Source organism: Camarhynchus parvulus, chromosome 1 (assembly GCF_901933205.1).
Source record: "Camarhynchus parvulus chromosome 1, STF_HiC, whole genome shotgun sequence".
Lineage (NCBI taxonomy): Eukaryota > Metazoa > Chordata > Aves > Passeriformes > Thraupidae > Camarhynchus > Camarhynchus parvulus.
In genome coordinates this window covers 97,389,568-97,414,052 of record NC_044571.1, presented here as the reverse complement: position 1 = coordinate 97,414,052, position 24,485 = coordinate 97,389,568, and the positions used below count along the sequence as shown (strand labels likewise).

The following is a 24,485-nucleotide window of genomic DNA, read 5'->3' as shown; positions in this document are numbered from 1 at the left end:
TGGAAGAATAAACAATAAGAATGCTGATGCCACAGACACACAAGGACAGTTGAGTTGGGAGGGTAATTTTAATTCCTTCCAATTAGAAAGAGAGAAGCTTCTGTTTCTCTGTTTAATTTTGTATTCCTTTCCCATAAGCAGCATACACAGGACATAAGACTTTCTACCAACTTTGACCATAGAATCAATTACATTAAGTTTCGCAAAGGATAACCAACACACTCAGTTTCAACTACCATGCTGTGTATACTCAGATGCTGACAGATGTTAATTTAAAGAAAACCACAATACTAAGCTGCAGAGGTAACACAGCTTTTACTCACTAAGTCAATAGTATAAGCTTTGGAGAAGCACTCTAGTTTGCTCTTAAATAATTACTAAATAGCAAATCAATGCCATCTGCATTTATACAGTCAGAGTGAAGCAACTGGTGGGCTGTGACAGTGCACCCAAATAGTTTAGTCAATATTGTTAATCTTCATAGTAGAAAATTTAATTATTTTCAGGCCCAATGCATAGGACGAATGAAAAGTGATTAAAAGTTGATGAAATACACCTGCTTAAAAAAAAAAATCGTGTTCAGAATTTATCATGATTTTACCAGCTTGAATCCCACAGGAATGAAGTGTGAAAAAAATAGTACTGACTACTCTAAATGGACCAAGCAGTAAACAGACCTAACTATTCCAATGCTTACACAGCAGTAATTCTCTCCCAAAGCTGGTCTCAACATACCATTATTCTCTAATAGTAATACATGGCTAGGGTCTAGGTTTTAAAAGCCATCAGGCTTACAAACTCAGAAAAACAAAAACTCATGTAATTTATGCACAATTTAAAGGAAGACCTGAGTTATTTGTTAACAATATTCATTTTTCTTTTATTTACAGGATACAAACTTTCCAAAACATAGATGGTGTTTTAAAAACAGTAATTTGCTTCCTGCAAGTCCAGAGATATATGGTCAACTTTCTTATACAATGCAAGCATTGAAAAGCAAGGCTAGCCTTCAAAACCATAAAAGAAATATTATCTTTAGCATTGCACAGAAATTGAAGTCTTCTTGGCTCTTAATGATAAAGCTACTGCTTACCCATGAGAAAAGAAATAGAGAAACTTGACATTGATGCTTAATATTGTTTTCCCTTTAATAATGCAGGTAATACTGTAAATTTACATAAGACATACCAATAAACCACAAAAAGTATAGATCCCGACGTATGAAGTATAAAAAGGAAAGATATAATGGACAGATAGCAGTTTACATTCACTGATAATCTACACGTAGATTATTTTTTTTATTGCCTGAAAGAATGTTGCTTATGGTGACTTTTACAAACAAGGCTCTAAGCAGGAGCATTATTCAAACATTCTGTCCTGCTAAAGAACTCTTTTTCAAAATCCATTATTATTTTCACACTGATAATAGAAGTTTAAAGAGAAAGCACCCCAACAGAAGTGCAATATTCTGCCTATTCCAACCTAAAGTATCAGCCCATGGAAAGTTGACATTATCATGAAATCTGAACAATTTGAAGGCAGGACACATAACCAATTTTGCATGGTGTCTAGGTAGCCAGAATTTTTGCATACACCACAAAACTACCCTCATAGTACAGTTCTCATAGGGTAGGAATGTTTGGTTAATCCCTTATTGTTGCAAACAAGTAATTAATACAGAAAACCTTATCTGCCAGAGGATAAAATTACAGAAAGAAATTAAGGAAAGGTAGAATATAGCCATTTTAAAAAAGAAAAAAAACGCAAACCAGAAATTATTGAGCTCTGCCACTAGTTTTTAAAGCTGCTCTTTTTTCAGTGTTTGGTCAAGATAAAAGCTTTGCTTTGTTTCCATTATTCATTTTCTTAACATCATTAGATTGGGGGAAAACTTCAGCTACCTTACAACAGCAATAAGATGATTATCACAGCTACTATAGTTAAAGAATAAAACAAGCATAATAACTGTTATTACAACAAGTAAAACAGGCCTCCAAGCCACAACCTTACTATGGATAGCACCCTACTGACTTGGCAGAACTTCTGCCTTTGCTAGGTATTAATTTGATCAGTCACCCACCACAGAAATCAGTCATAGGACACACTCCAGAAATTGGATTTAAAACAACAGTTGACCGAGCAGGTTTCTATTTCTGATTTTAATCCCTGGGTTTGATCTAGATGGAGGAAAAGATGACCCTCCTGTGCCTGCTGCCACACAAGGCTATGAGATTTAAATCTGTTTGCCAGCATATTAAATTTGCTCAAACACATCCTTTCAGTACAAGTACCAAATGCTAAAATCACAACCAACAAGCTTGAGCATTCTCACACTATGACATCATCCTGTCTGGTATACTTTAATACAATTTGGAAATAAAATTTGATTAACTGAGAGCAGCTTAAAGAGGATACATTAAAGATCCAAATTGAGGACACTTATGCAGTAAAATGAAAAAGGAAGCACAGTGCCCAGCCCTTCCAGTGTCTTCTACCAAACAGGCCTTCCTGGCTATTCTGATGGGCTGTGACAAATACAGTTATCATGTATTGGATGAGTGAAAGCAATCCAGAAGTCCAAGCAGTGGAATAAAGACTTTCTGGTAATTGTGATTTTACAAACAAATTAGGGTATAACCTTACTATATAGATCTGTAAATGGCCTGACACAGGGAAATCAGAGCTCTGCATTCTCCACGTGGTTTGAACAACAAATCAGATCCCTAGTTTCCAAGCTGAAAATTTCCTCCTACTGAAGAAGAGTATCTACTTTCGAGTATTTATGCTTGCAGTCCTTAACACAAGAGAACTCACTGTTTACAGCATCCTGACCATTGACATGAAAATTGCAACAAAGTCTTCGTGATAATAACCATTTTTATTAAACCTGTGGTTTCAGTTTATAATTGCTTCCGGCAAACACCGTGGAAATACAGGTACTATTCTTGCAGCATCAAAAAAGAGCCTACAAGGACTTTAAAAAATACTTAAACACTTGTAAAATCATACTACATTAGTCTCCACCCTCCCAGTACAACTAATTACGAATGTCAAGAAATGTTGAACATCTTATTTCACAAGAGCCACAGGGAAAGCAAAGAGTGGCACTAAATCACAGAGAATCAGAGTTAAAAAGTGGTAACTGTATCACCATACAGACCCAAGGCCAACAGGTAGCAATCCTCACTGCTCAGCAGTTCCAAGAGGAAGCTTTTAAGTATCACCCAGCGTGCAAAGCAGAGTGCCTGTGTCTCCTGAACAGCCAGCCATGTTACAATCAAACTCTTCCTACCACTGGAAAGGCACTCTCCTAGATAATCTATTACGATAAAAGCTGTCACTTCAAAGAATACTAAACAAAATGTATCAGGCTGGTGAGGGGAAACATAAGAGCTAAAAAGCTATAGTCTATCCCCCCACTTCCTGAAAAATGAGTTTCAGTACAGAGTATTTCTAGTTTCAAAATTAATAGTAGATGTACTTATAAGTCATTAAAATGCAGAACACATACTTAAAAAGTTAGGCATGCCATACTAATCTGTTTACTAAACTGACAAGAGTGACATCCCCCAGTCCCCATGCACATTCCTAAAAGCACAAACACATCTATGTTGCCATCACCAACATATCTCACAGGACAATTAGCTAAACTGAAGTTTAATATTTCAGAGGTCTTGTTTGCAGACTAACAGCGTGACACAACATGAAACACAGAGAATATGTGATTACAAGTCTAAGTTAAGCAGCTTTTGGTTAGGACAGCTCTTCAACTTTGAGTCATTTTAAAGGATCTGAAAATAACAATAGCCTAAGGCAAACACACACATTTGTTTTCCTTCCACAAACCAAGATTTAAAAAAACATAGCCAGAGGCCACTGGAAAGAAAAAAAAAAAAAAAGAAAGACAAATGATGCTTAAATAACCTAAAACATAAGTCCCCTTACTACCCGAGGCACATGCAGCACAGCACTCAGAGCTGCAGGAAGAAGCTGTTTGCCCCTGTGTACCTATTTAAATAGCCCCATTCTTCACTGTGTTTATACACGGACGCGCAGAGACACCCACCACTTTGTCCATAAGTTTCCAGGTCTTCTCCACAGTCCTGCGGTCAGCAGCTGCCTGTTTAGGGGGGCCCACAGCATCCTGAATGGCATCGATGAAGCCCAGGATCCGTCCCTTGCGCGGGTTCCGGCCGTTGAGGGAATTGGCCATCTGGGAGCCAAGCTGGCCGCAACGACAGAGAAACACAGGCTCACAAGGTGCTCCGAAAACATCTTGTCATAGAGCCCGCCGCAGCCTGCGAGGCAACACCTCCTTCTTCACGGGCAGGAAAGGGCAAGATCAGGGCATGTTTAGGAACAAGCTTAACTTTTCATGACAAACAGCGTAAACCCACCTGGCCCGGGTTTACATTGGCAGAAGCGATCCCGGATTTATTGTCAACACCGACAGTCGGGAGGGGGGAACACACCCGCGCCCGGCTCCGCGCCCGGCTCCGCGCCGCGCCCCCGCCCGTCCCTGCGCCCCGGCCGCGGGCACATGCCCGGCATGGCACAACAAAAGAGGCCGCGGCGGAGCGGGGGCAGAAGCGGGAGGAGGGAGCAGAGGAGGCAGCGCGGGCAGCAGGCAGGCACCGCAGGGCAGGCGGGGGCAGCGGCGCGCACACGGACCCGGCTCCCGGCACACGCAGGGACCGGCACCGCACGGCCGGGTGCCAAGGGCGAGAGCGGCCGCCGGGAGAGCCGGGAGCGGGCGGCGGCAGGGAGGTTCCCCGGCCCCGCGGCGGAGCGGAGCGCAGGGGAAACGTCTCCCCGGACGAGGCTCTCCTCCCTCCGGCCGCGGCGGCTTCAGTGCCGCGGGAGGCAGGCGGAGCGCATCCCGCCCCGCCGCCCGCGCCCGCCACCCCGCAGGACTCTGCCCCGTGCGGCTGCTGCTGGCGGCGGGCGAGCGAGCGCTGCCTCAGGGGGAAGCGTGGAGAACTCCTGCGCTGCCGCCCGCATCGCCCTCCCGTACCCCAACCAGGCGGCCCGGCGGGTGGGTGGGAATGTGCGCGCGTGTCTGGAGAGTCCTACAGGCACATGCAAAAGAGACAGAGAGAGAAAGAGAGAGAGAGAGATGCACACGCACAGGTCTGTCTGCGGCACCGCTCGCAGCCCCCGGCAGGCTGTGGTCTCCCCGCACTCCTAGGAAGTGAGGCTGGCTCCCCAGCGGCGGCGGCGGCCCCGCTCCTTCAGCCGCGCCGGCCCCCTCCCCGCGGCGCGCTGGCGGCCGCTCCTCTCCTCGAAACATGCCCACCCCCGGGACAACAGTGCGTGCGCGCCTGCGCGCCGCGCCGCCAGCGCGGCCCTCTGCCCGGAGGCGGGAACGCTGCCGCACGACAGCCAATCGCAAGGGCAGATCTGCTTGATTGACTCTGCATCTGGCAAATGGGCGTGGGTGCAGGCACGGGGCGGGGCAGCGGCCGGGAGCGGGCTCGGGATGGGGAGGGGGCGGGAAGCCCTGCCGGCCGGGGAGGGAGAGGTAGCGGAGCTGGCGGGAGTCGGGCTGAGCGAGGGTGGCTCTGGTCCCACCTGGTCCCACCGGCTGAGGGGCAGCCTGAGGCCTCTGGGATGGTGGCGGCCGGGTGCGGGTTGCCTTCGTGGGCACGCAGACGTTGTCCCTGTCTGTGGGGTCTCCAGGGGCATCGTGTCCCTCCCTCCCGCGGTGAGGCCGTGGGACCTCTGCGTGCTGAGCGTTCAGAGCGTGCTGACAACTGGTGGTTCTGCCGCCTTTTGCAACGCGCTGCCTTGGCGCTTCCCCTCCCTTCGCGCTTTTGGGAGTTCGCTGGGGGTTTTTTTTGTGGCCGCAGACAACAAGAACTTTTTTCCCTCTGTCTGTCTGGTTTCTTTTCTTATTTTTGCCTTTTTTTTTTGGGAGTGAGGGAGCTTTGCTGAGATTTCCATGTTTCCATGCCTGGGAATGGGCTGTAGAGTTCCAACACCAAAAGGTGATGAGGGAAAAATGTAAGCACTTTCTAGTTTAAAAAGCCCTTTTAGATGCCATTATTTTGATACGAGCACTTCCCCTGGGGATATGGCAAATAAAACTCAACTGATAGAATGCTACAAAGAGTGCTTACCTGCATAGGGTGCAAGACACTTGACTTCAGATCCTTTTGAAGATTGTCCAGGGAGTAATTATACTTTGCAAAGGTTAATCTTCTAATGAGCTGAAGTAAAAGGAAACAAAAATGCAACACTTAGCATCAAATTTTTTCTTTTCTGAAGACAATTGTATTAGAGGGGTATTTTTAAGTTTTGGTTTTCAAAATATCTGCAAATTGTAGTAGTTTTCTTTCCAAAGATTTTCTTTTTTAATGGTTTACTCTTTTTCTTGGTTCTTTCCCTACTTTTTCTTGGATTTGACTTTTTTATTAAAGTAGGAGTCAGGAAAAACAGTAGAAAAACTCGTAGAGTATTTCAGTGTTGCTTTTATTCATACTTTAATTTATAGATATTTTTAGTGCAGGTATCTTCCTGTGGATTTAAAATGTGTCATGTTATTCTTTTGAACATATAAAACAATAAAATCCTAGCAATAATGTCTTCCTCAAAGGTTGTTCTTCTATAGCTTTTAAATATGAATTGGCAGTTACTTGCCTTAAGTGGGTTGGAAGCTTCTCATTTTACTGTCGTCTCTGTAAATTACCCTCTTCCCTGTGTTGGTTTAAAACCTCTCTGGCTGATGTCCCTATCCCATTTTTCTTTGGAGCTCAGCTTTCATAAGATTAAGTTGACAGTGACTGCTTACTCTGTTGCTATCTCTCATTTGGTTGTGAAAAAAGCAGAGGAGCTGACGCTTTTTCAGAACTTGTAAAGTCTCTGGTTCCTATTCTCGATTGCTTTGTTTTCATTGTTGTTATGTCATTCCCTTCATATCCCACACTCTGCCAAGAGCTGTGATCTGTGAGCTCTTGGTAGCCGTCTGGGGCTGAGTCATGGTGTCTTGCAGTTCATCTGAGTGCAGGGCCAGCAGGAGCGAGCAGCTTGGTTCCCTGCATCCCTCTGCAGCCCTGCTGTGTTGGTAAGGGAGTAGCCAGCTCCATGGGGAAAGTGCATGGCTTTCAAGCAGTGTTCTCTCATTGCCTGTGCTCTACAGTAAGTACAGATGTTCTGGGAATTGCAGTCCTCAGAGGGTCATGTGAGTACATTGGAAGCAAGCCAGCTGGGAGAGCAGGTGGAAGGGATACCTATGGCTGCAGCTTCAAGGCTGTTAAAGATGGGTCAGGATTCTGTGGGCTGTGCTGTGGAGGGATGAGAAGACACAGCACTGCTGGTGTGGCTTCAAGCACACAGAGTGACAAGGCTGTTTGACAGAAGACAGCTGAGAGGTGAGGCTGAGAGGAGTGAAGCAAACAGCTGCTGTGTTTGAAGTTCAGGGCATGTCTTGTTAGCAGTTATACGTAAAGACTGAGCTTGCCTGCTGGGTCTTTGAGGTCTCTAAGGATTAAGGGTGGTGGCTGAAGGCATTGGCCAGCTGGAATATTTTAATACAGGCCAGCAGCACTGTGTTAATGTCCAGGTATTGCTACTCCCCAGCTTCAGGCTCTCTGATAGGCTAAACTAGGAAGCAAACCTGCTGTGTATAGATCTGCTGACAGACCACAGGGTGTTTCAATGCAGAAGCCTTGGTCAGGTACTTTAAATCTCCAGGAAAGAGCATCTTTCTGTTTGGGCTACATGTAAGGTACGTGTGTAAGTTTGGTGTCTAAGGTCCAAAAATTTTGTATGTACAGTTAAAGTGGCTCCACAGATCTCTTTTACTTACAAGCTCTCCAACTGAATATTGATTCTACTTGTTATTATACTGAAGAATATTGCAGTTTGGATCTGTGATTTAATGTCTCTGTGAAAACACTACAGAATAAAGCACAGTAAGTCTGAGGTGTCAGATTTTGAGATTCATGTATTACATAAGACTGATCCTCAGCCTAATCAAGGTACTAATGAGTCATGTAATGATGACGACATTAGAAAGTCGTCCAGGATTTGGTAAAATTTTGTAGTGAAAACTGTGGAGTAAAGGTGGTTGGAAGTCAGGATATGATGAAGGAATCAAGACAGTGTAAAAGATGCCTTGAATTGAACTTTCTTAAGTCCTGCTTTGTAAAGTAGGGATTTTAGGCCCAAGTATTTTACTGAAAAGCAAAATAATGTGACTTCTTGAAAAACCCAGCTGCTTGGTAGGGAGAAAACAGATACAAAAGATTAAGCTAATGTTTGCATTTGTCCATTGTAGTATTTGCCTATCTGTTAACTGTTTTGGGTTTTGTTGGGTTTTTGTTTTTGTGGAGGTTTTTTTGGTTGTTTTTTTACTTTCTTGGTGACTCATTCTTCTGTAGTTAGTAGACTGCCTTATGAATGAAACTTTATGTTGGTGCTCTTGAATGAATTCCATTCTATCAAAGAGCAATTGACAGACATTGAAAGAGAGATGTTTTGGTTTTTGGTTCACCAGCTATTAAAATATTACTGATTTTCTGCAGTCACTCAATGCATGTGGTTTGGGAGCTTTTGTCATTTGTGTGTTTGTTGCTGTGGTACAAGTGGTTTTGTACTCAAATATGCTGAAACATAAAAGCAATGAGGAGGACAGATGGAGGTTCTATTTATAGCAACATCAATAAGGTTCATATAGTATATAATATGCTGACTTAAGGGATATGGTACAAATGCTTGCAAAGCTTAAGCCCTCCATTTAAAAAACTGAATGTGAAGTGACTTCTTGCTAATTGTAACACAATATCCTGGCTATCCCAGCATCCTTAAACTTTCGAACTTATCTCTTGGTGTTTACACTGAATATGTACAATGTGATGAAAAGGCAGCTGTTCATAGGGGTGTAGTGTCCTGTGGTGCAGGGTCAGGCAGTGGTTTAATGGCTGAGCTCTGACAAGGTCATCCTCTTCCCAGGATGTGCAGTGCCCCAGCAAAATGCAGCTGGTCCCTCTGTGCAGGGAAACTGAAGCTTCAAGGGCCACTGGAACATACTGGTATTTTGGTGTCTTACCTTTATCTGTTCTGTAAAAACATCAAACAAACAAAACCAGCAAACAAGAAACCCCTGCACCACAACCCAAACAAACAAAACAATCAAAAAAGAGAAAATATAATTATTGTAACGACAGATAAGTTCCAGGACTATTTGCTTAAACACATTCTAGATACATACAGTATCTTATGCTACCCTTCTCTCCCATATTCAATTACTGCATAATCACCTGTAGTACTTGTTAAGAATATTAAAGTGGAGTAAATGCAAAATGGTTCCATGTTATTATTTTGCAGTGCCCTCAAGAATGCTAGGATATTTAGATCTAAAATGAATAACAAAAAAAAAGGGTTTATAAACTGCAAGCCAGCATCACATATACTTTTTAAAATAGATTGCAATGTACTTACCTGGTTTTATTGTGACAAACTGAGAGACAGAAAGCAAAACCAATCACCTGTGACACTCAATATTCTCTTACTGATAATATAAGTTGGTATAATAATAATAATAGATGCTTTTCCTGGCTTAGTGGGTAATTACTTGGAGAAAATTAGTGATGAGAGTGACAGTTTGTTTTCAGATTATAATCTAGTTAATTTGGCTACCATTATTTTTCCTCTATTTACTTATATTTTTCATAGTCATCAAGTCCTCAATCTTGCTTTAAAAAAATTTTGTTACTGCCTTCTAGAAGTGAAAATATGTTCTTTTCACACATGAAATGTGAATACTGTAATAGTTTAACCCACTTTGTTGTTGAACTACGGCAAGAAAGAAAAAAAAAAGGGCTGCCTTTCCAAGTTCTGTACACTGTAAAGTTCCGTCATTACTCCAGCAGGCTGTTGCAGTACAACTGATAATAATACAGTGTTGCTGTGTTAGTTCCCCCTGCTGAGTAATTAAATCCTCTTTTTATCCTTGATGTGGCAAGACCAGCTAATTTTAGCTCTGTCTGTACCTGTAAATAAAAAGGGCCAGGCACTGTTCTTGGGCCCTGAGGCCAGGTAGGCTGGCACAGGGGTGGTCACCGCCATCCGTACTGAAATTACACCCCCTCACAACCCCACATCCAAGGAGTGATCCCTCACCTGTGCTAACCCTGAACCTCCCTGGGATTTGTTTGGGAAAGCAGCAGCTGACATGGTCCAAAACTATTCAGCAGTATCTTAATAACTACTGCCACACTTCATGGTGTGCCTAGATCATTGTGGCTGCAGTAGCTAGACAGATATTGTTGGAGTTTGTATGCATATAAATATACACACATGCATATGCACAATGTAACAGGGGATGTTTCATCTTTGTTCATTTCGTTAGGCTGCAAATAATGAACTTGTTTTCAACTGGCTTCTCAAGGAGTGAAGTCTTTAAAGGGCAAGAATTTAACTGAGTGAGGCTCTTGTGCTCACGTTTTCAAATCTTTCCTTTACACTAGGAGCAAATCTACTTAAGTATGATATTGTTTCCCTTGCAAAATACAGCACATCCATTTGCCTGGCTGTGAGTAATTAAAAATGTGTTCTCTGTTTGCAGAATGAGTAGGAAAACTAATTGTGGGGCCAGGCCTGTGTTTGTTTGCACACCTCACTAATGAGTTCGTTTGCTGTAAACTAGACAGCCCACTTCAAAACACATCTCTGCCTTAATATATTGTATTAAAAAAGTGTGTCAGCTTAATTTTAAAACAACCTACCCCTCAGGGAGTGTTCTTCTGTTTCTTTTCTGTTATTAATTGCATCCATCTGCCAGAGCAGGTGCAAAGGCTTTAAGTCCTGTCATTTTAGTACTACTTCTTGAATTTGCTCCATCTGTGCAATAGCATAAAAAACAATGCCTATATCTATTTTTTCTTTTTTTTTTTTTTATCCCCCTGTTCCTTCTGAGTGCCGTGATCTTAGTTCTTCCCAATCTTGGTCTGATAAAACAATCTTTAACTCCAACATCGTTTTTGATGTCTTGCCAAAGTACAGCTGGGTTTTCTTGCTTGACTTGATAATTGGGAGGTTTTCCATTCAAATAGCTCTTTTTTTTGCCAAAATTTTCAAGATTTTCAGCTTGTGGTAAGAGGTTGTAAAATACTCCCAGGGACTTTTCATTGCCATCTTTCTCTGGAGTAGGAGTTGCGCTTTGACAGGAAACAAGCCTATGTCTATTCTGTGCTTCTGCAAGTCGAAATAAGCTCAGTTAGTGGAGATTTGAACTATATTGCTAATAGCTTTAATTGAAATAGTCAGGTGAGACACTGTCATAGAGGCTTTTCCTTCAGAAAACCATGTTTTCAGTTGAGTAACATAGCGTCTTAAACAGGGGAGTTATGCAGTGCTAGCAAATCATAGCTTAAGCATGATGATTTATTTGCTTAAATTTCTTTTTCCAATATTCTTGTTCATCCTTCTAAAACTTTTTGTACTGTAATCTGCTTGACTCCTTGGCTGTGAATTTGTGGTGTATCTTGTGTTTCCTGTGTGCTTCAAGTTCTTCTGATATTTTGTTTGCAAGCAGTGGCAGGAACCTTTTGTCTTCAGTAGAATAAACAAGTTGGGGTTTTTTTCCCTCTTCTTACTTACCTTAATTTAAAATATTTTTTTTCCACACTGAAAAGTAAATCCTGTATTGTGTATGGCAAGTCACTGTTTTAATAGAACTGAGTAATTTTTGACCTTTTGCATGGGCTGTTTTGTAACACAAACTGCATTTGATACTTCTGATAATTTGCTGCATACTTCAGAGCATTTGGTTATTCTCAGAGTGAGCTGATAAGATTTTTGCATCAATTGCTCACTCTTCAGAATGCAATTGGTGACTATTTTTCTACTTCGTCACAAGACTTTTTTTTTTTTTCTCCCTCAGAGGAAAAGGAAAACCGTGAATCAGACTTCTGGGGAGAGAAATAAGTGATTTTTTCCTTTTGAAAATATTCATTTTATTGCATCAAGAAGTCATATTGTGAACAACATTGAACACGACATTGAAATGTGCTTTTGCATTATTCTATTAATTCTGTTATGTGGGGCAGTATGACATTTGTTTCCATTAAGTTTCAGATTAAGGCATGTTGTGTCCATGGAAATATAAAAAGGTCAAAGTAAAACTAATAATGAAGTGAAGCTTGAATTAACCTATTTGGTTGATTTTTTTAAATTTTCCTGTCAAGTTTTCAATGTATCCAGTTCTACATGGATGCCCCCCTTGTTTAGACAGTCAGGAGTTGTCCAGCAGAACATTGTGACTGTTGTACCAAGCTGCACAAAAGTAGTTTTAATTACTAGCAATGTGATTTTATTTCAGTCTGGGTTTTGGTTTCTTCGCTCTGTGGATTTATTTCCCTGTGTTTTTATTTTGTTCAGTTGCCATTCACTTGCTGGTAAATGCAAAACCAGCTATACTGGCTTACGAGCCTGTTGCGCCAGTATTTTCCTCTCTCCTTTCTATTATTCTTGGCTTTTTAAAAGGGTCTGGTATTTTACAGCTTTTCTTGAAATAGTGTAGTACTATAGGGGATAACAAAAAATGTCGTCTTATGTAGTTCAGTTCTTCTCAAACTGTTACTTCATCAGAACTGGTGGTGAAGACTCCAATACAATTTTTCTACATACCCACCAGTAATCCATGCTGCTCATAAGTTTTATCATGCTTTTCTGTGAATTAGCCAGACCACATCACAGTGCTCACTTTTTAAGGAATTAAATATTTATGATTGAAGCCTCATATCTCTCCACAGCTGTATAATTTTGGCACCAGATACAGTACATGGTTGGTACTCAGTCTGCCATATTAAGTGAAAATTTCTCTTCAGTTTTTCTATGTAGATATGACTAAAAGGCAGTAATATTACCTATATTGTCCCTAGTTTTTGAGTTTGCCTTTTTGGTGCCTTTCTCTTTATGAAAAGAGAGTCTGAATGCTATTTTTCACAATAAATATAGTTAATATTCTTATATGTCAGCAGTGTGGACAGTGTGTAATGTTTTACTCAGTCCTGGTTTGAAGGAATATCAGAAACTGAATTTTTAATATTTGGTGGTTTTGTCTAAAACTTGAAAAGAAAGTTTGGAGGAGGTAGGAAAGCCCTGTGTCTTGGAAATTTTTTGCATGGGTTTTCTTTTTCCCTATAGGCAATGCACCCAGAATTTTGAGAGGAAAGTAGTGATCTGATTAAGTGTCTTTTCATGAATCCTTGAAAAGGCAGGCTGATCTCATAAAAATAGATATTTGATAATGGAAAATTTACTAAATGTGAAGGTTTCTCTTTTTGAAGGTGCATTGAGGTGCAGAGTTGCCTGCTAATTTTAAAACCCTTGAATACTTTCCTCTGCTTGTGTCTGGTTTTCTGAAGTTGGTTTTAACCAAATACTTCACTTTTTCCATAGGTACATGCCTTGGGCTGTTTATTTTTCATGTGCAGCATATTTAAATGTTGTCAAATTGAAGGAGAATAATATGGATTCATTAACTCCACAGTTCTTTGATGCTATATAAATTGGCTTTGGGCTTCTTCTGTCAGAGTCTCAGCAAGACTGTCCCCACACTGTTTGTGAGGATATGACATAATTGCCACTTTGCTGTCTGGCTTTACTGTGTGACACGGCTGAAGGGAGTGTAAAACTTCCAGGGAAAAAGGTCCATATGCTAGAAAGATTGGTTGAAGCTTGGCTCAGCTCAGCACATCCAAAACACTCATCTTTTCATTCACCTTAAAAGTCATCTTCTGAAGGAGATCAGTGCTTTAAAGCAGACAACCTAATGTATTCAGAGAGCTTTTTCCTTTTGGTGGCAAACAGAAGTGTAGTAATTTTGTCCCCTTTTTGTACAATCTCAATGCAATTTCTAGGGGTGCGTGGGAATTCTTACTGCCTTTCTTCTTCATAACTGTGTCAGCTAGAGCAGTGTAATGGCAGGAGTAATTCACTTTGCAGACCCTGAATAAAGGTACAATCTGCCACTCTTAAGCTCAAAGAGACCTCACTTGCAAGGTTTTTCAACCCAATTTCATAATCTTGCACAGCCTCATGACATAATAAAGTCTACAGTTCTGTGGAGTGTCTGTTCCTGTACTAGTGCAGTATCTCCTGCCCATGTGGAATATCTACTTTAACTTACAGGCAATGAAATGATAGGTGGTTGTGACTTTTATAGAAAGAGGCAGATCTGCACTTTTAAAAAGCAGAACATGGTAGGTACTGCGGTGTGTGTGACAGAGTGCATGCCAGTTCAAATATTTTAAAAATGTGGAACACTTTGTAAAAGGAAAAAATCATAATGTGCATCTATCTCCTTTTTTTTTTTTCCTTTGGTCAAAGCTGAAAATATCTTCTCATGGACTTACTTCCTTTTACTCATTGGGCTTCTATATTTTTTTTTCTTTCCACTTGGCTAAATCATGCCAATTGAATTTTTTAACTCTATTTAACCCGATTACTGAGCCACAAAGCCTGTGAATAGTGTAGTTGGTGGAGCCAAAAAGCAGAGATACAGCAGGTAACCTACTCAGAAATAAGATAATTTGGGTAGTAAATAAAACCTTTTAAATATCTTCAAAGAATGTAGTGATTAGATAAATGGAAAATGTGTTCAGTTGCAGGTCCTCTTGTGTTACTGTGTAAGGGCAGAACTAGCAGAAGGCTGTTATCTTCATGTGCAGTTCTATCAATGACCTCTGAAGGAGGAGGAAAGGAAACAAAGATGAGGTAAAATAATCAGAAAGCAATCAGAGAAAATATGCTGTAAGCAATAAGTTGAGATTGAAATCTGTTTAAAAATACAGGCTTGTGGCTGTAGTTAAATGCCTTGGTTTCACAGACATTATGCAAACATCACCCTGGGATTTTATATAAAGGCCTTTCATGTGTTCATGATTTTGGAAGAGTTGAGACTTCAGACTTGATGTTTAAATGAAACGCATTTGTTTATCACACTTTCCAGAGTTTCTGAAACCTTCCTGGTAGGTACCACAGCTAAAACTAAATGGTATTTACTAAGGTGTTACTTTACAAAGACATTTATTTTGTAAGAAAGAAATGTGAGTTCTTTACTGCCTGTGCAAGTAGCACTTGATCTATTCTCAATTCCTTGCATAGCTTCTCTGTCAGTCAGTTCAGCTTCTCTTACAAGACATTAGATGTTGATGCTCACTCAACCTTTCTGCATTTTTGAGTGGCTGCTCTGCTTGGCATTGCAGAAGTTGCAGCTTCCTTTGAAAGAATGCTCCTTTGCTGAAATGGTGAAACTTGACTGAATACTGGAAGGAGTACCTGGGAAGGGAGTTTTGAGCTCAAAAACTCTGATATTCTTTGTGAATAATTGACTGTAATTCCTTCTTTCGCTGAGTAGAACACAAAAATGTCATGAGACTTGGTTGTTTTTTTTTTAATTTGGCCTGCCAGCCAAAATTTAAAATATTAAAATACTCCCTATAAGCTGCTTATGAATAAAAAGTAGGATAAGAATTAGTCATAATTTTGGCAATTATTTAGAATCCAATCAATTAGCTGCTGCTACAGCTCTTCTACAAAGTGGTGTATCCACAAACACAGTTATGTGAACCTTGTTTGGATCTCACTTGTGCAATTTTATTGTATTTTAGTGGGATTTGAATATAATCTCAGAAATAATAATGTCTAATTAGCCAAAAAACAGTAGGAAAATGCAGTAGTATTCTTTTAGGTGATGTTACTACAGGCTTGTAGAGAGATATTAGATAGATTTGGTTTTTACTCAGCTGATGATATTTTTCAGAATAACAAGTTTGTAGAGTCAACAGGAAAACCATTGGCACTAATTTTGATGAATGTATCACTGTATTGCATGAAGCATTTAAACACCATGAGTCTGAGATATTTAATTTTCCATGTTCTCAGTGCCTTTTTTTAAATGGTAGTCTTATTTTTAAAGTATATTGAGCCATTTTCAGGAGAAGTTTAGAGTAAAGTGACATCAGTGGGACTGTCTTGGTTTAAACCAAAATGTAAAATGTGGCTCTCCATATTGTCTTCTAAATTGTTGAGTTTCCTTTGTTTTGTGGATTTATATCTTCAGTTGTGCTTAATCTCTTTCTCTGTTTAGTGCCATATTCATTCTCTCATATTTAATGTACTTATGTAGGTTTAAGCTTCATCTTTGTCCAAGTGTATTGCTAAAATAAGGGTAATTTTTCAAGAGTGGTTAGCAGCATAAATGTAAGAATGGATACTTGCAAAATGTACATGACTTTGCAGGAAATTGTTTGGGGGCTCTCTGTCTGTGTGTGTATATATGTGTGTGTGTGTGTGAAGACCAGAAAAGCAAACTTAGGCAACCTCTCACATCTTAATCATACAGGCAGAACTTTGTCCTGTTAAAGAGGATATGTTTGGTTTCACAGTTTTTTCCATAGATGAGCTTGCTTAAATGCAGCTTGGTTATAGTTCTCAATGGAAGTTGTTTTTAAAGTGGACACTGGGGAATGCCTAAAAAACACCTGGTCAAATTTCTCTGAGTTTTTTCTCTTTTTGGCATGAAGTTTACCCATCCAGACAAATGAGTCAGTTTCATTTTTTTCATGTACCTCTGATGTAATAGAAAAAAAATTCTTTTTAAATTGTCATGGCAGTCATAGCTATGACAAAAGGGTGAGTGGCGGAGGAAAATAAAACTAAGTGGGAGCAAGTCTAGACCAAGAGTGACTATTAGTGTCATAAATCCTTAAATGAAAGCCATATATCTATAAAAACTTATTGATAGTGTGTCCTTGCTCTACATTACACTGGCATGAGAATTCGACTATATTCATCATTAAAATGAAATTTTGAAAAACCCTCTTACAGACTTCAAACCATTGATGCTAATCAATGTTTGAAATCAAGACCTTTACTCATCAAAAATTGAGTAAACCTTTTTTCACAGATATACAAATCATGTAAGGATGGAAATCATCATTACACAGAGTATTACTCTTTTAAAGTTAGGAGGCTTCTATCCTGAGGGTGGTGTATTCCTGTGTTTGCCCAGTCTTCTCCACAATGACTTCAGATTGTCGTGTGATCATGCCTAATTTTTACACTGATCAGAAAATATCTTGTTTAAAGTGCATCTCATTTTCTTATATGAGAGGAAAATTTCTTTTTCTTGTAAACTCCACAGTAAACTAAGATCTTGAGTCTGTCAAATTCTCACTGGCATTCTTAGTTTCTCTTATTCATTATCTTAGTTAAACCTATTTTACATGACTATGCAAGGGACAAGAGGGAAATAATTGCCCATCAAAGAAAATGTTTTCAAAATAATGGATGATAGACAAAGCAATAAGAATTAAACTGTTTGGAGGAGAACTTAAAATCTAAATCCACTTTGAAGTATTGAAAAAGGCATAGAAGTAAGGTCTGCCCTTTGTTTCTGCCACTGTTGGTTTTTTCTTCTATGCCCTTTTCTTCTCAGCTCCCCGGAGGCCTTTGCTTACAGTGCGATAGTGACATTGTGTGTATCACAGAAAAGCAAATACAGTGGTTCACTTGTAATCTTAGCTCCTACTGCCCACACAGATTCATGAGCTCTCTTCCTTTAACCTTGCATATTGGTAACTGGAAAACTTGGAAGGACAAATAAGATAGAAAAGGGAGTTATGCACTGTATTTGGCTTCTGTTTATCCTTCTTTTTCAAAGGTGACAAAAATAATAACCCCACAAAAAACAGAGTTTAAATGGTCCCTACCTGGTTCTAGCTGTGGTTTTCTAAAGAAGTGCTCTGGGGAGGATTTTACTTATACTTTGTCTGTTGTCTTCCTGTCTAGCCTCCCATGTCATAGCACAGAAGTGCTGAGCTCTCTGTTCCTTGAACTAGATTATATATACAGGCAGATGGTGGGCAATCAGAGAGGGGCTTGGTTTTGTAGTTTAGCAGCATAGCGTCTGCTAGTTGGTGCAGGAATAGAACAAAAGATGGTCCTGAGAGAGTTGCTTTTTCTTGCTGTTTACATACCAAACTAAACTGCTATCTCTGATTTCAATTATCTTTTTTGTTTTTAATGACACCTATAGATAAAGGATAAAGCACATTTACATCTTAGAGGAAATTCTGCAGTATATGTTCCAGAGTTGCAAACTTTCTTAAAAGCTTTGGGATCACCTGCTTCATGAAATCTGAACTTCAGTAAAAGTTGAATGCAGGAACTAGCCAGCATTCACTTTTTAAGTTGGTTTTGCTCTGTTTATTTTTTCCTTCAAATGTTGGATTTTGGATATTGTTTAACTTTTAACCTCCATGGGGTATGCTGGTGTTTAAACTGCCCAGCTTGCTTAATAGGAGGGCAAAAGAAGAAAGAGGAGAATGAGCTTGAGCAGCAGAGAAGACATGAAGACAATAAATTTAGCTGACTTCTGGAATTGCAGCTGTAATGTTGTGGAATTTGATACAAATGGAAAACAGGAGTTGAAAAGCGCAAAATTTCCAGTGTGGGTGCCATGTTGAGTAGGCTGTGTGGGTGGAGAATGGTGCTAAATGCCAAGCAGGGAAGTAGAAGGGAGAGTCTCTTTCCAACTAGTAACAGACAGCTAGAAGTGGAGGGGAGGGGGTTGGGGTAGTGGTTTAAATGTCCCAGTGCAGCTATTTTGTAATAAATCAGTAATACTTGTGGGTAAAGCTCAACTCATCAGTGTTTGCTACTTCTTTGTCCAGAGAATTCTTTTCCACAGTAGTTTCAGTATTATTTTTATGGTGTCTCTGTTTAATGTCCTACTGTAGGTAATCAGATTGTTCATGAGACTCTGAAATCTTTTTTTTGGTTGGACTGCATGACATTTAGCAGGCCAAAATTTTGATTAACTGTCATTCTTCAGTATGCAAGTAGCATTATTTTTAAGAGTGAAGTGCTGTTCCTTACAGGACATGCAATACCAGTGTTAGTGGGCATCTCTGCTTCTGCTTTGGTTTCAGATTCTCAGTCCAAGTTCTGATGCTTTGTTTTGGCATCAAGCCCAGCTCCAGGAGTGGATATTTTCATTTGGTGCAGATGTATTTCCTGTGTGTTTGTATGAGTCTCCTAAAAAAAAGAAAATGCAGCAAACAGTTTCTAATTTGAAAAAAGGCTTTTCCTCCAGTAACATTTAAGAGGCAGTTCCCTGCCTTGAGAGAGCTTATACTGTCTGGTACATTAACATACAGAGGAAAAGGGTAAGGACAAAGTTATTATACTTGATTGTCACAAAGTATTTGAGAGTGTTCTTGTCTACCTGTCAGTTAAAAGTGGATTTGTTGTTCAAGATGGACTCATGCCCCTTTGATGGCAGAAGTCCTTTGTAATGAATGGCCCAACATTCTTCTCTCATGTTAGGTTTTAGATGAAGCCATAAAGGGTTTTGAATATTTATATGTGTAATAGTTCTGGTTCAGCTTTGAACTAAGTGGAGGTTCATGGAAACTAAAAAAAGTATCCCTTAATGTTTCAGAAGGATCCTATGGGTTGAAACACAGAGCATTTCTTTTGTAATGTGAACAATTTAACTCTGTCTTGTGTGTAGGAAAAGGATGTTTGTAATGTCAATGGTTGTAATCATTTGGCTTTTATTGTTCTAGGAGAACCCTTTTGTTAGTTTGCTGCTTCTAAGAGGAAGGTTGTAGTTCTTGCAATCCTGTCCTTTAGGAAAGATTACAAGAATCCCCCACAGTAACATTTAAAAATCTGCTTTCAGCTACAGCCAGAAAATAAGGCTATGCTATATGTAGTGCATAGCAAAAGTGGAAATGACTCAGTTCAACAAGTTCCCAAGTGTATTGATGGTTTACTTCAGAGGGAATGACACTGCAATCCATGTGGTAATTATCTCCGTGAAAGAAGCACACGGTCTTGTGAATGAAATTTAGTATTTAAGAGCAATGTTAGGTGTGAAGTAATAGTCAGGAAGTCATTTGGAATGCAAAATCAGTGAAAATAGGATGGGTCTTTATACAACTGGAAAGTATAACCATGGGTTGTTCACAAATACTATTAACATCAAGTATTGCTTTCACTGAATTTTAAATTATAACTCTCAGGCTTGGAGGAGAGAGGTTTTTGGTTTTTTTCTCTGTTATCCAATACACTTTTTCAAGGGTTTAAAATGCAGTTGTGGTGTTTGCAAGTTGTCCTGCTGCAGCTGGAAGAGAGATGTCATAATGCTGATGTCCACAACTGATTGTGTTCTGAAATCATAGCCCAAACAAAGGGAAATGCATAGTTTTACCACCTCTCCCAGCTGCTGTCACAAGAAACACTGAGTCAGACACACCTGTGAGTCAGAATTCCTGTAGCTTCCTTCCTGCAGCCTGGTGATTTGCCTCTTACTTCACCTGTAACCTTTACTGCTGTGCTCAACCTCTGCATTGTCTCTCTTAATGTCAGCAGGCAGCAGAAGTGAAACTAAACTGTCTCTTACTGTCCTCTTCCAACCCATCTACTCTGAAAAAAGGGTAACCAGTCAGAAAAGTACTCTGTTCCTCTGTGCTTGAGGACAACACTTAGTTAGACAAATTATAAAAGGACCCTCTTTTTCTCCAAACTGATAAGTAACGAGGTCATAAGCTACATAAACAGGAACTGGACTGAAGAAAATCAAAGGTCATGATGTTTATTAAAAGCAGTGGAGATTCTTACACAAGCTACTTTGCTAAAGGATAGTAATGTGGTTTATTTAAATTAGGTTTCTTTCCTCTGGTTTCACAGACAGTTGTGTTCTTCATGGGGCCTCTGTTGTTGCATTACAATTTTACTTTTCATAACATAATTCGCTCTTGATTTTTAATGTCCTCTTAAAAGAACTGACTCTCAGCTTATTATTTTCAAATGAGCCAATGATTTTGATTCTTTTCTTTTTTGGTTGTCTTTCTTAGATCCTCTGAAGGGTCCAAAACAAGTGCTGAATTACCTATTTTGCAGAGATATTTCAGGCTACATAACTGACATAAGAGATAATTGCAGAAGAAAAATTATATCTTCGCATTGATTATTGTAATGGTAGAATACCTAATTAGACATGCAGACAATAATCTCTAATAAGTAAAAAAAAAAGTCCACCCTGCAGTATATTTAGACATCAGTAAGAAATGAAATGAGTTAACAGCAAGAGAAACAAATGGTCTGTGGTTAATTCGATCACTTCCTTTGCTGCAAAAAGGCAACCATCAAGTTTTAGAGGGCTTATTCAGATGTGACGGGGACAACCCCTAAGCAACAGCAGCAGGAACATCCACCACTAATCATTCACCTTTGCCAGTTTTTATTCCAGTCCTGCAATTTCTCTGCTCACAAAAAGAAAATATGAAGGACTGTTCTGATTGAGCAAGGACAGTCAGACTAAATGTTCAAAAGTACAGCCCCTGAGACTTCTTACAGATTTCAATTTTCATTTAAAATATTCTGTAATAAAATACAGCATATGTAACATAACTAGCAAACCTTGTGCAGAAGTTGTTTTTTACTTTCCTATTATTAAACACAACCTGCATCAGTCTGGGGAATAAGAACTGGAACAAGAAATAACTCTTAAAATGCTAAGCACCTTTTACTTTATCAGAATAGTGGGACAGAATCAGAGAATTTTAGGCAAGTTTTGGTTCCTTAGAATTCAACATGGTTTGGAGTCCAAGCTATACACAGACAGTTAAATTTGAGGAGAAACCAGACTAAAAGAGGATTATCTTATGGATCTGATTTTGAGTTAGATGAAGAGAGGAGAAAGCTTATAAAAACAAAAAATCATTAATTTTGTTATTTGACCCAAAATCTAAAAATGACAGTCTAAGAGCTTGGCCCCAGCAGATCTGAAACACCTCTGATCCTGTTTCAGGTCTGAGTTTGGCTATTGTTGAAAATACAGATTAAGAGAGTGCATCTGTGGCATATTTTTCATATTAAATGGTTTATTCGTAATTTGATAAGCAGAATCATTATTTCCTCTTTACCCCACGAGCCAGGGCTTTAACACCATGTGGACATTTCATTGCACATTAACTTTTGCACACAAAAATGTCCTGTTTAAGTTTGTGAATTCACTACATAGAATTGGGAATTCACTAAATAGAACCGCTCTTTGTCTTTCTAACCAGTTGGAGCATCTCTGCAAGCATGTAGCAAAAGAACCTACAACTTTGGTTTTTTAACTCCAAGTAGTGTGTTGAAAATCTTTGCATTGCTCAGCAAATAGTCCTTTGGGGTGTTCTGGTTAGGTGGAGAGACAGTCTGCCTGGATTAGATCCCTGTTCAGGACTCCTCACCTCTAAAAACCTGCCTTCCTGAGCAGCTCATAGAGTCTTTGCTTACTTGGCATCATCATCAGCATGCAAGAAATTTTGCAGTAAGGACTTGCAGCCTATTCACCAATGACCCACTCTGGAGACGCTCAAGAAAAACAGAGCAAAGCTACCAAGTTTTTAAGGCAGAAGGACCAAAATATTTAGGAATTCTGGAGCAAAAGTAGCTTCTGTAATACAACACAAGGTCTACTTGTGAAGCGCTCTATCAGAGGATACAAGTCACAGCTGTATGACATTTAATGAAAGCTTTCAAAAAAGCCTCTTAATCTGATTACTAACAAAAGATCAGCATTTTCCCTAATGTTAAGAGGCTTTCCATGTACTATTTATGCACTGCAGTAAGAAAAATGCATTGGTCAGTAGCCTCTGTTATGTGTAATTTGCTGTATTTCCATCTTGGGTTGGAATTTTAATCTTTACTCTGTTTAAGTCCTCTACCAGATATTTGTCTAATTTCCTCTTTTAGAATGTAAGACTCACTTTTGTATTTATTTTGTGCATGTGTGTGCATTTTTTGTGAATTTACTTTTGATGATGCTGGCTGTCTCCTGTTACATCAAAATGGGCATTTCTGAGAGACTACTGGCATTTGCAGAAAATCTTTTCTTAAGCACCTAGTCTTAACTACAGTTAAAAGTGCTTTGGTTTGTTTTGGTTTTTTGTTTGTTTGTTTGTTTGTTTCCATAAGGCATAAAAATCTGCTAGGACAATGACTCAAAAAGTGTAAAATAGAACCAGACTTGGAGGAAGAAACAGAGTGGTCATTATATTAGTTTTATATTGTGGTTTTTTGGATTTTGTTTTGGAGGTATTTTTTCACCTTGCATTTAATTTGAAGGCTAACTTACAGAATCTCCAAGTGTAGGTGGAAATACTGAGGTTCAGGTAATGACATGAAGTTCATTAGTACTCTTTTGGTTTTGCGTGGCTTGGTTTTTGGTACTAGGGATGGCCACAGAGGTGGCTTCTGTGAGAGGCTGCTGGAAGCTTCCACCATGTCTGGTAGAGCCAATCCTTGATGGCTCTGAGGATGGACATGCTGCTGGCCCAGGCTGGGCCAATTAGAGATGATGGCAATGCCTCTGTGAGAACAGATTTAAGAAGAAATCAAAATAAAGTTTGGGGTGCAGTTTTAATTCCAGTCAGAGGAGAGCAGAGTGAGAGTATGTGAGACAAAGAACTATGCAGACACCAAGGTCAGTGAAGGAGGAGGGGCAGGAGATGCTCCAGGTGCTGGAGCCGAGATTCCCCTGCAGGCCACGGTGAAGTAGCTGTGCCCCTGCAGGCCATGGGGATCCACAGGGATACAGAGATCCACCCATAGCCCATGGAGGAGCCTCATGCCAGACCATGTGGATGCCTGGAGGAGGCTGTGACTCTGTAGAGAGAGAAGCCCTGGCTGCCAGGCTGGAGCGGCCTATCCTTGAGGGACTGCGCCCCATGGAAGAGTTGACCCATGCCGCAGCAGTTTTGGGAAGACTGTTGCCTATGGGAAGGACTCTAGTTCCAGCAGTTTTTGGAGGGCTGTTTCTTGTAAGATTGAGCCACATCAGAGAAGTTCATGGAGAACCATCTTCCATGGGAGGAATCCCATGAAGTAGCAGAGGAACAACTTCTCTCCCTGAGCAACAGGAGAAGCTTCAGGTGACAAACTGACCATAACCCCCATTCCCTGTCTTCTGCTTGGGGCAGGAGGTAGAGCTGGGAAGAAGGGAGGGGTGGAGGGAAGACATTTTTAAGGGCTTGTTTTACTTCCTATTATCCTGCTTTGATTTTGTGAGTAATAAATTCACTTTGCATCTCTAAGCTGAACCTGTTTTGTATTTTATGAGTGATGTATGATGGTATTTAATGAGTGATGTCTCTTGGTCCTTATCTCAACCCATGGACCCTTTGTTAAATTTTCCCTCCTCCACCCAGCTGCAGAGGAGGTGAGTGAACAGCTTTCATGGGTACCTGGCATCTGGCCTGAGTCAACCCCCAGCAAGTATCAAATCATTCTCATCTATACACTCTCCCAAAAAAACTTTTTCTGTCAAGTGAGTAATGAGTTTGCAAGAGGTGCTAAGTGCAGCATAACCCATGAACATGGTTCAGTTAAAAGGAGGTATATTGTATTAAAGCATACATTTTACTTGGGTATTCATAAATATATTAATTTAGGATATTATATTCTTTTAGTGATCTATT

At 40.0% G+C, this 24,485-nt stretch overlaps 1 protein-coding gene across 2 annotated transcripts in view; it reads right to left on the bottom strand.

Annotated features, from left to right (window-relative positions):
* CBLB (Cbl proto-oncogene B) overlaps positions 1 to 5,290 on the bottom strand; it is a 128,574-nt gene extending 123,284 nt beyond the window's left edge. The window contains exons 1-2 of one of the 2 annotated variants that reach the window (XM_030954636.1): positions 5,129 to 5,290; positions 4,067 to 4,225 (exon numbers count right to left, since the gene is read on the bottom strand). In XM_030954636.1, the coding sequence (XP_030810496.1) occupies positions 4,067 to 4,225; positions 5,129 to 5,290 (321 nt within the window). The remainder of the gene's footprint in view (positions 1 to 4,066; positions 4,226 to 5,128) is intronic. The other variant, XM_030954644.1, reaches the window with a different exon arrangement.
* Between the last annotated feature and the right edge of the window lie 19,195 nt (positions 5,291 to 24,485).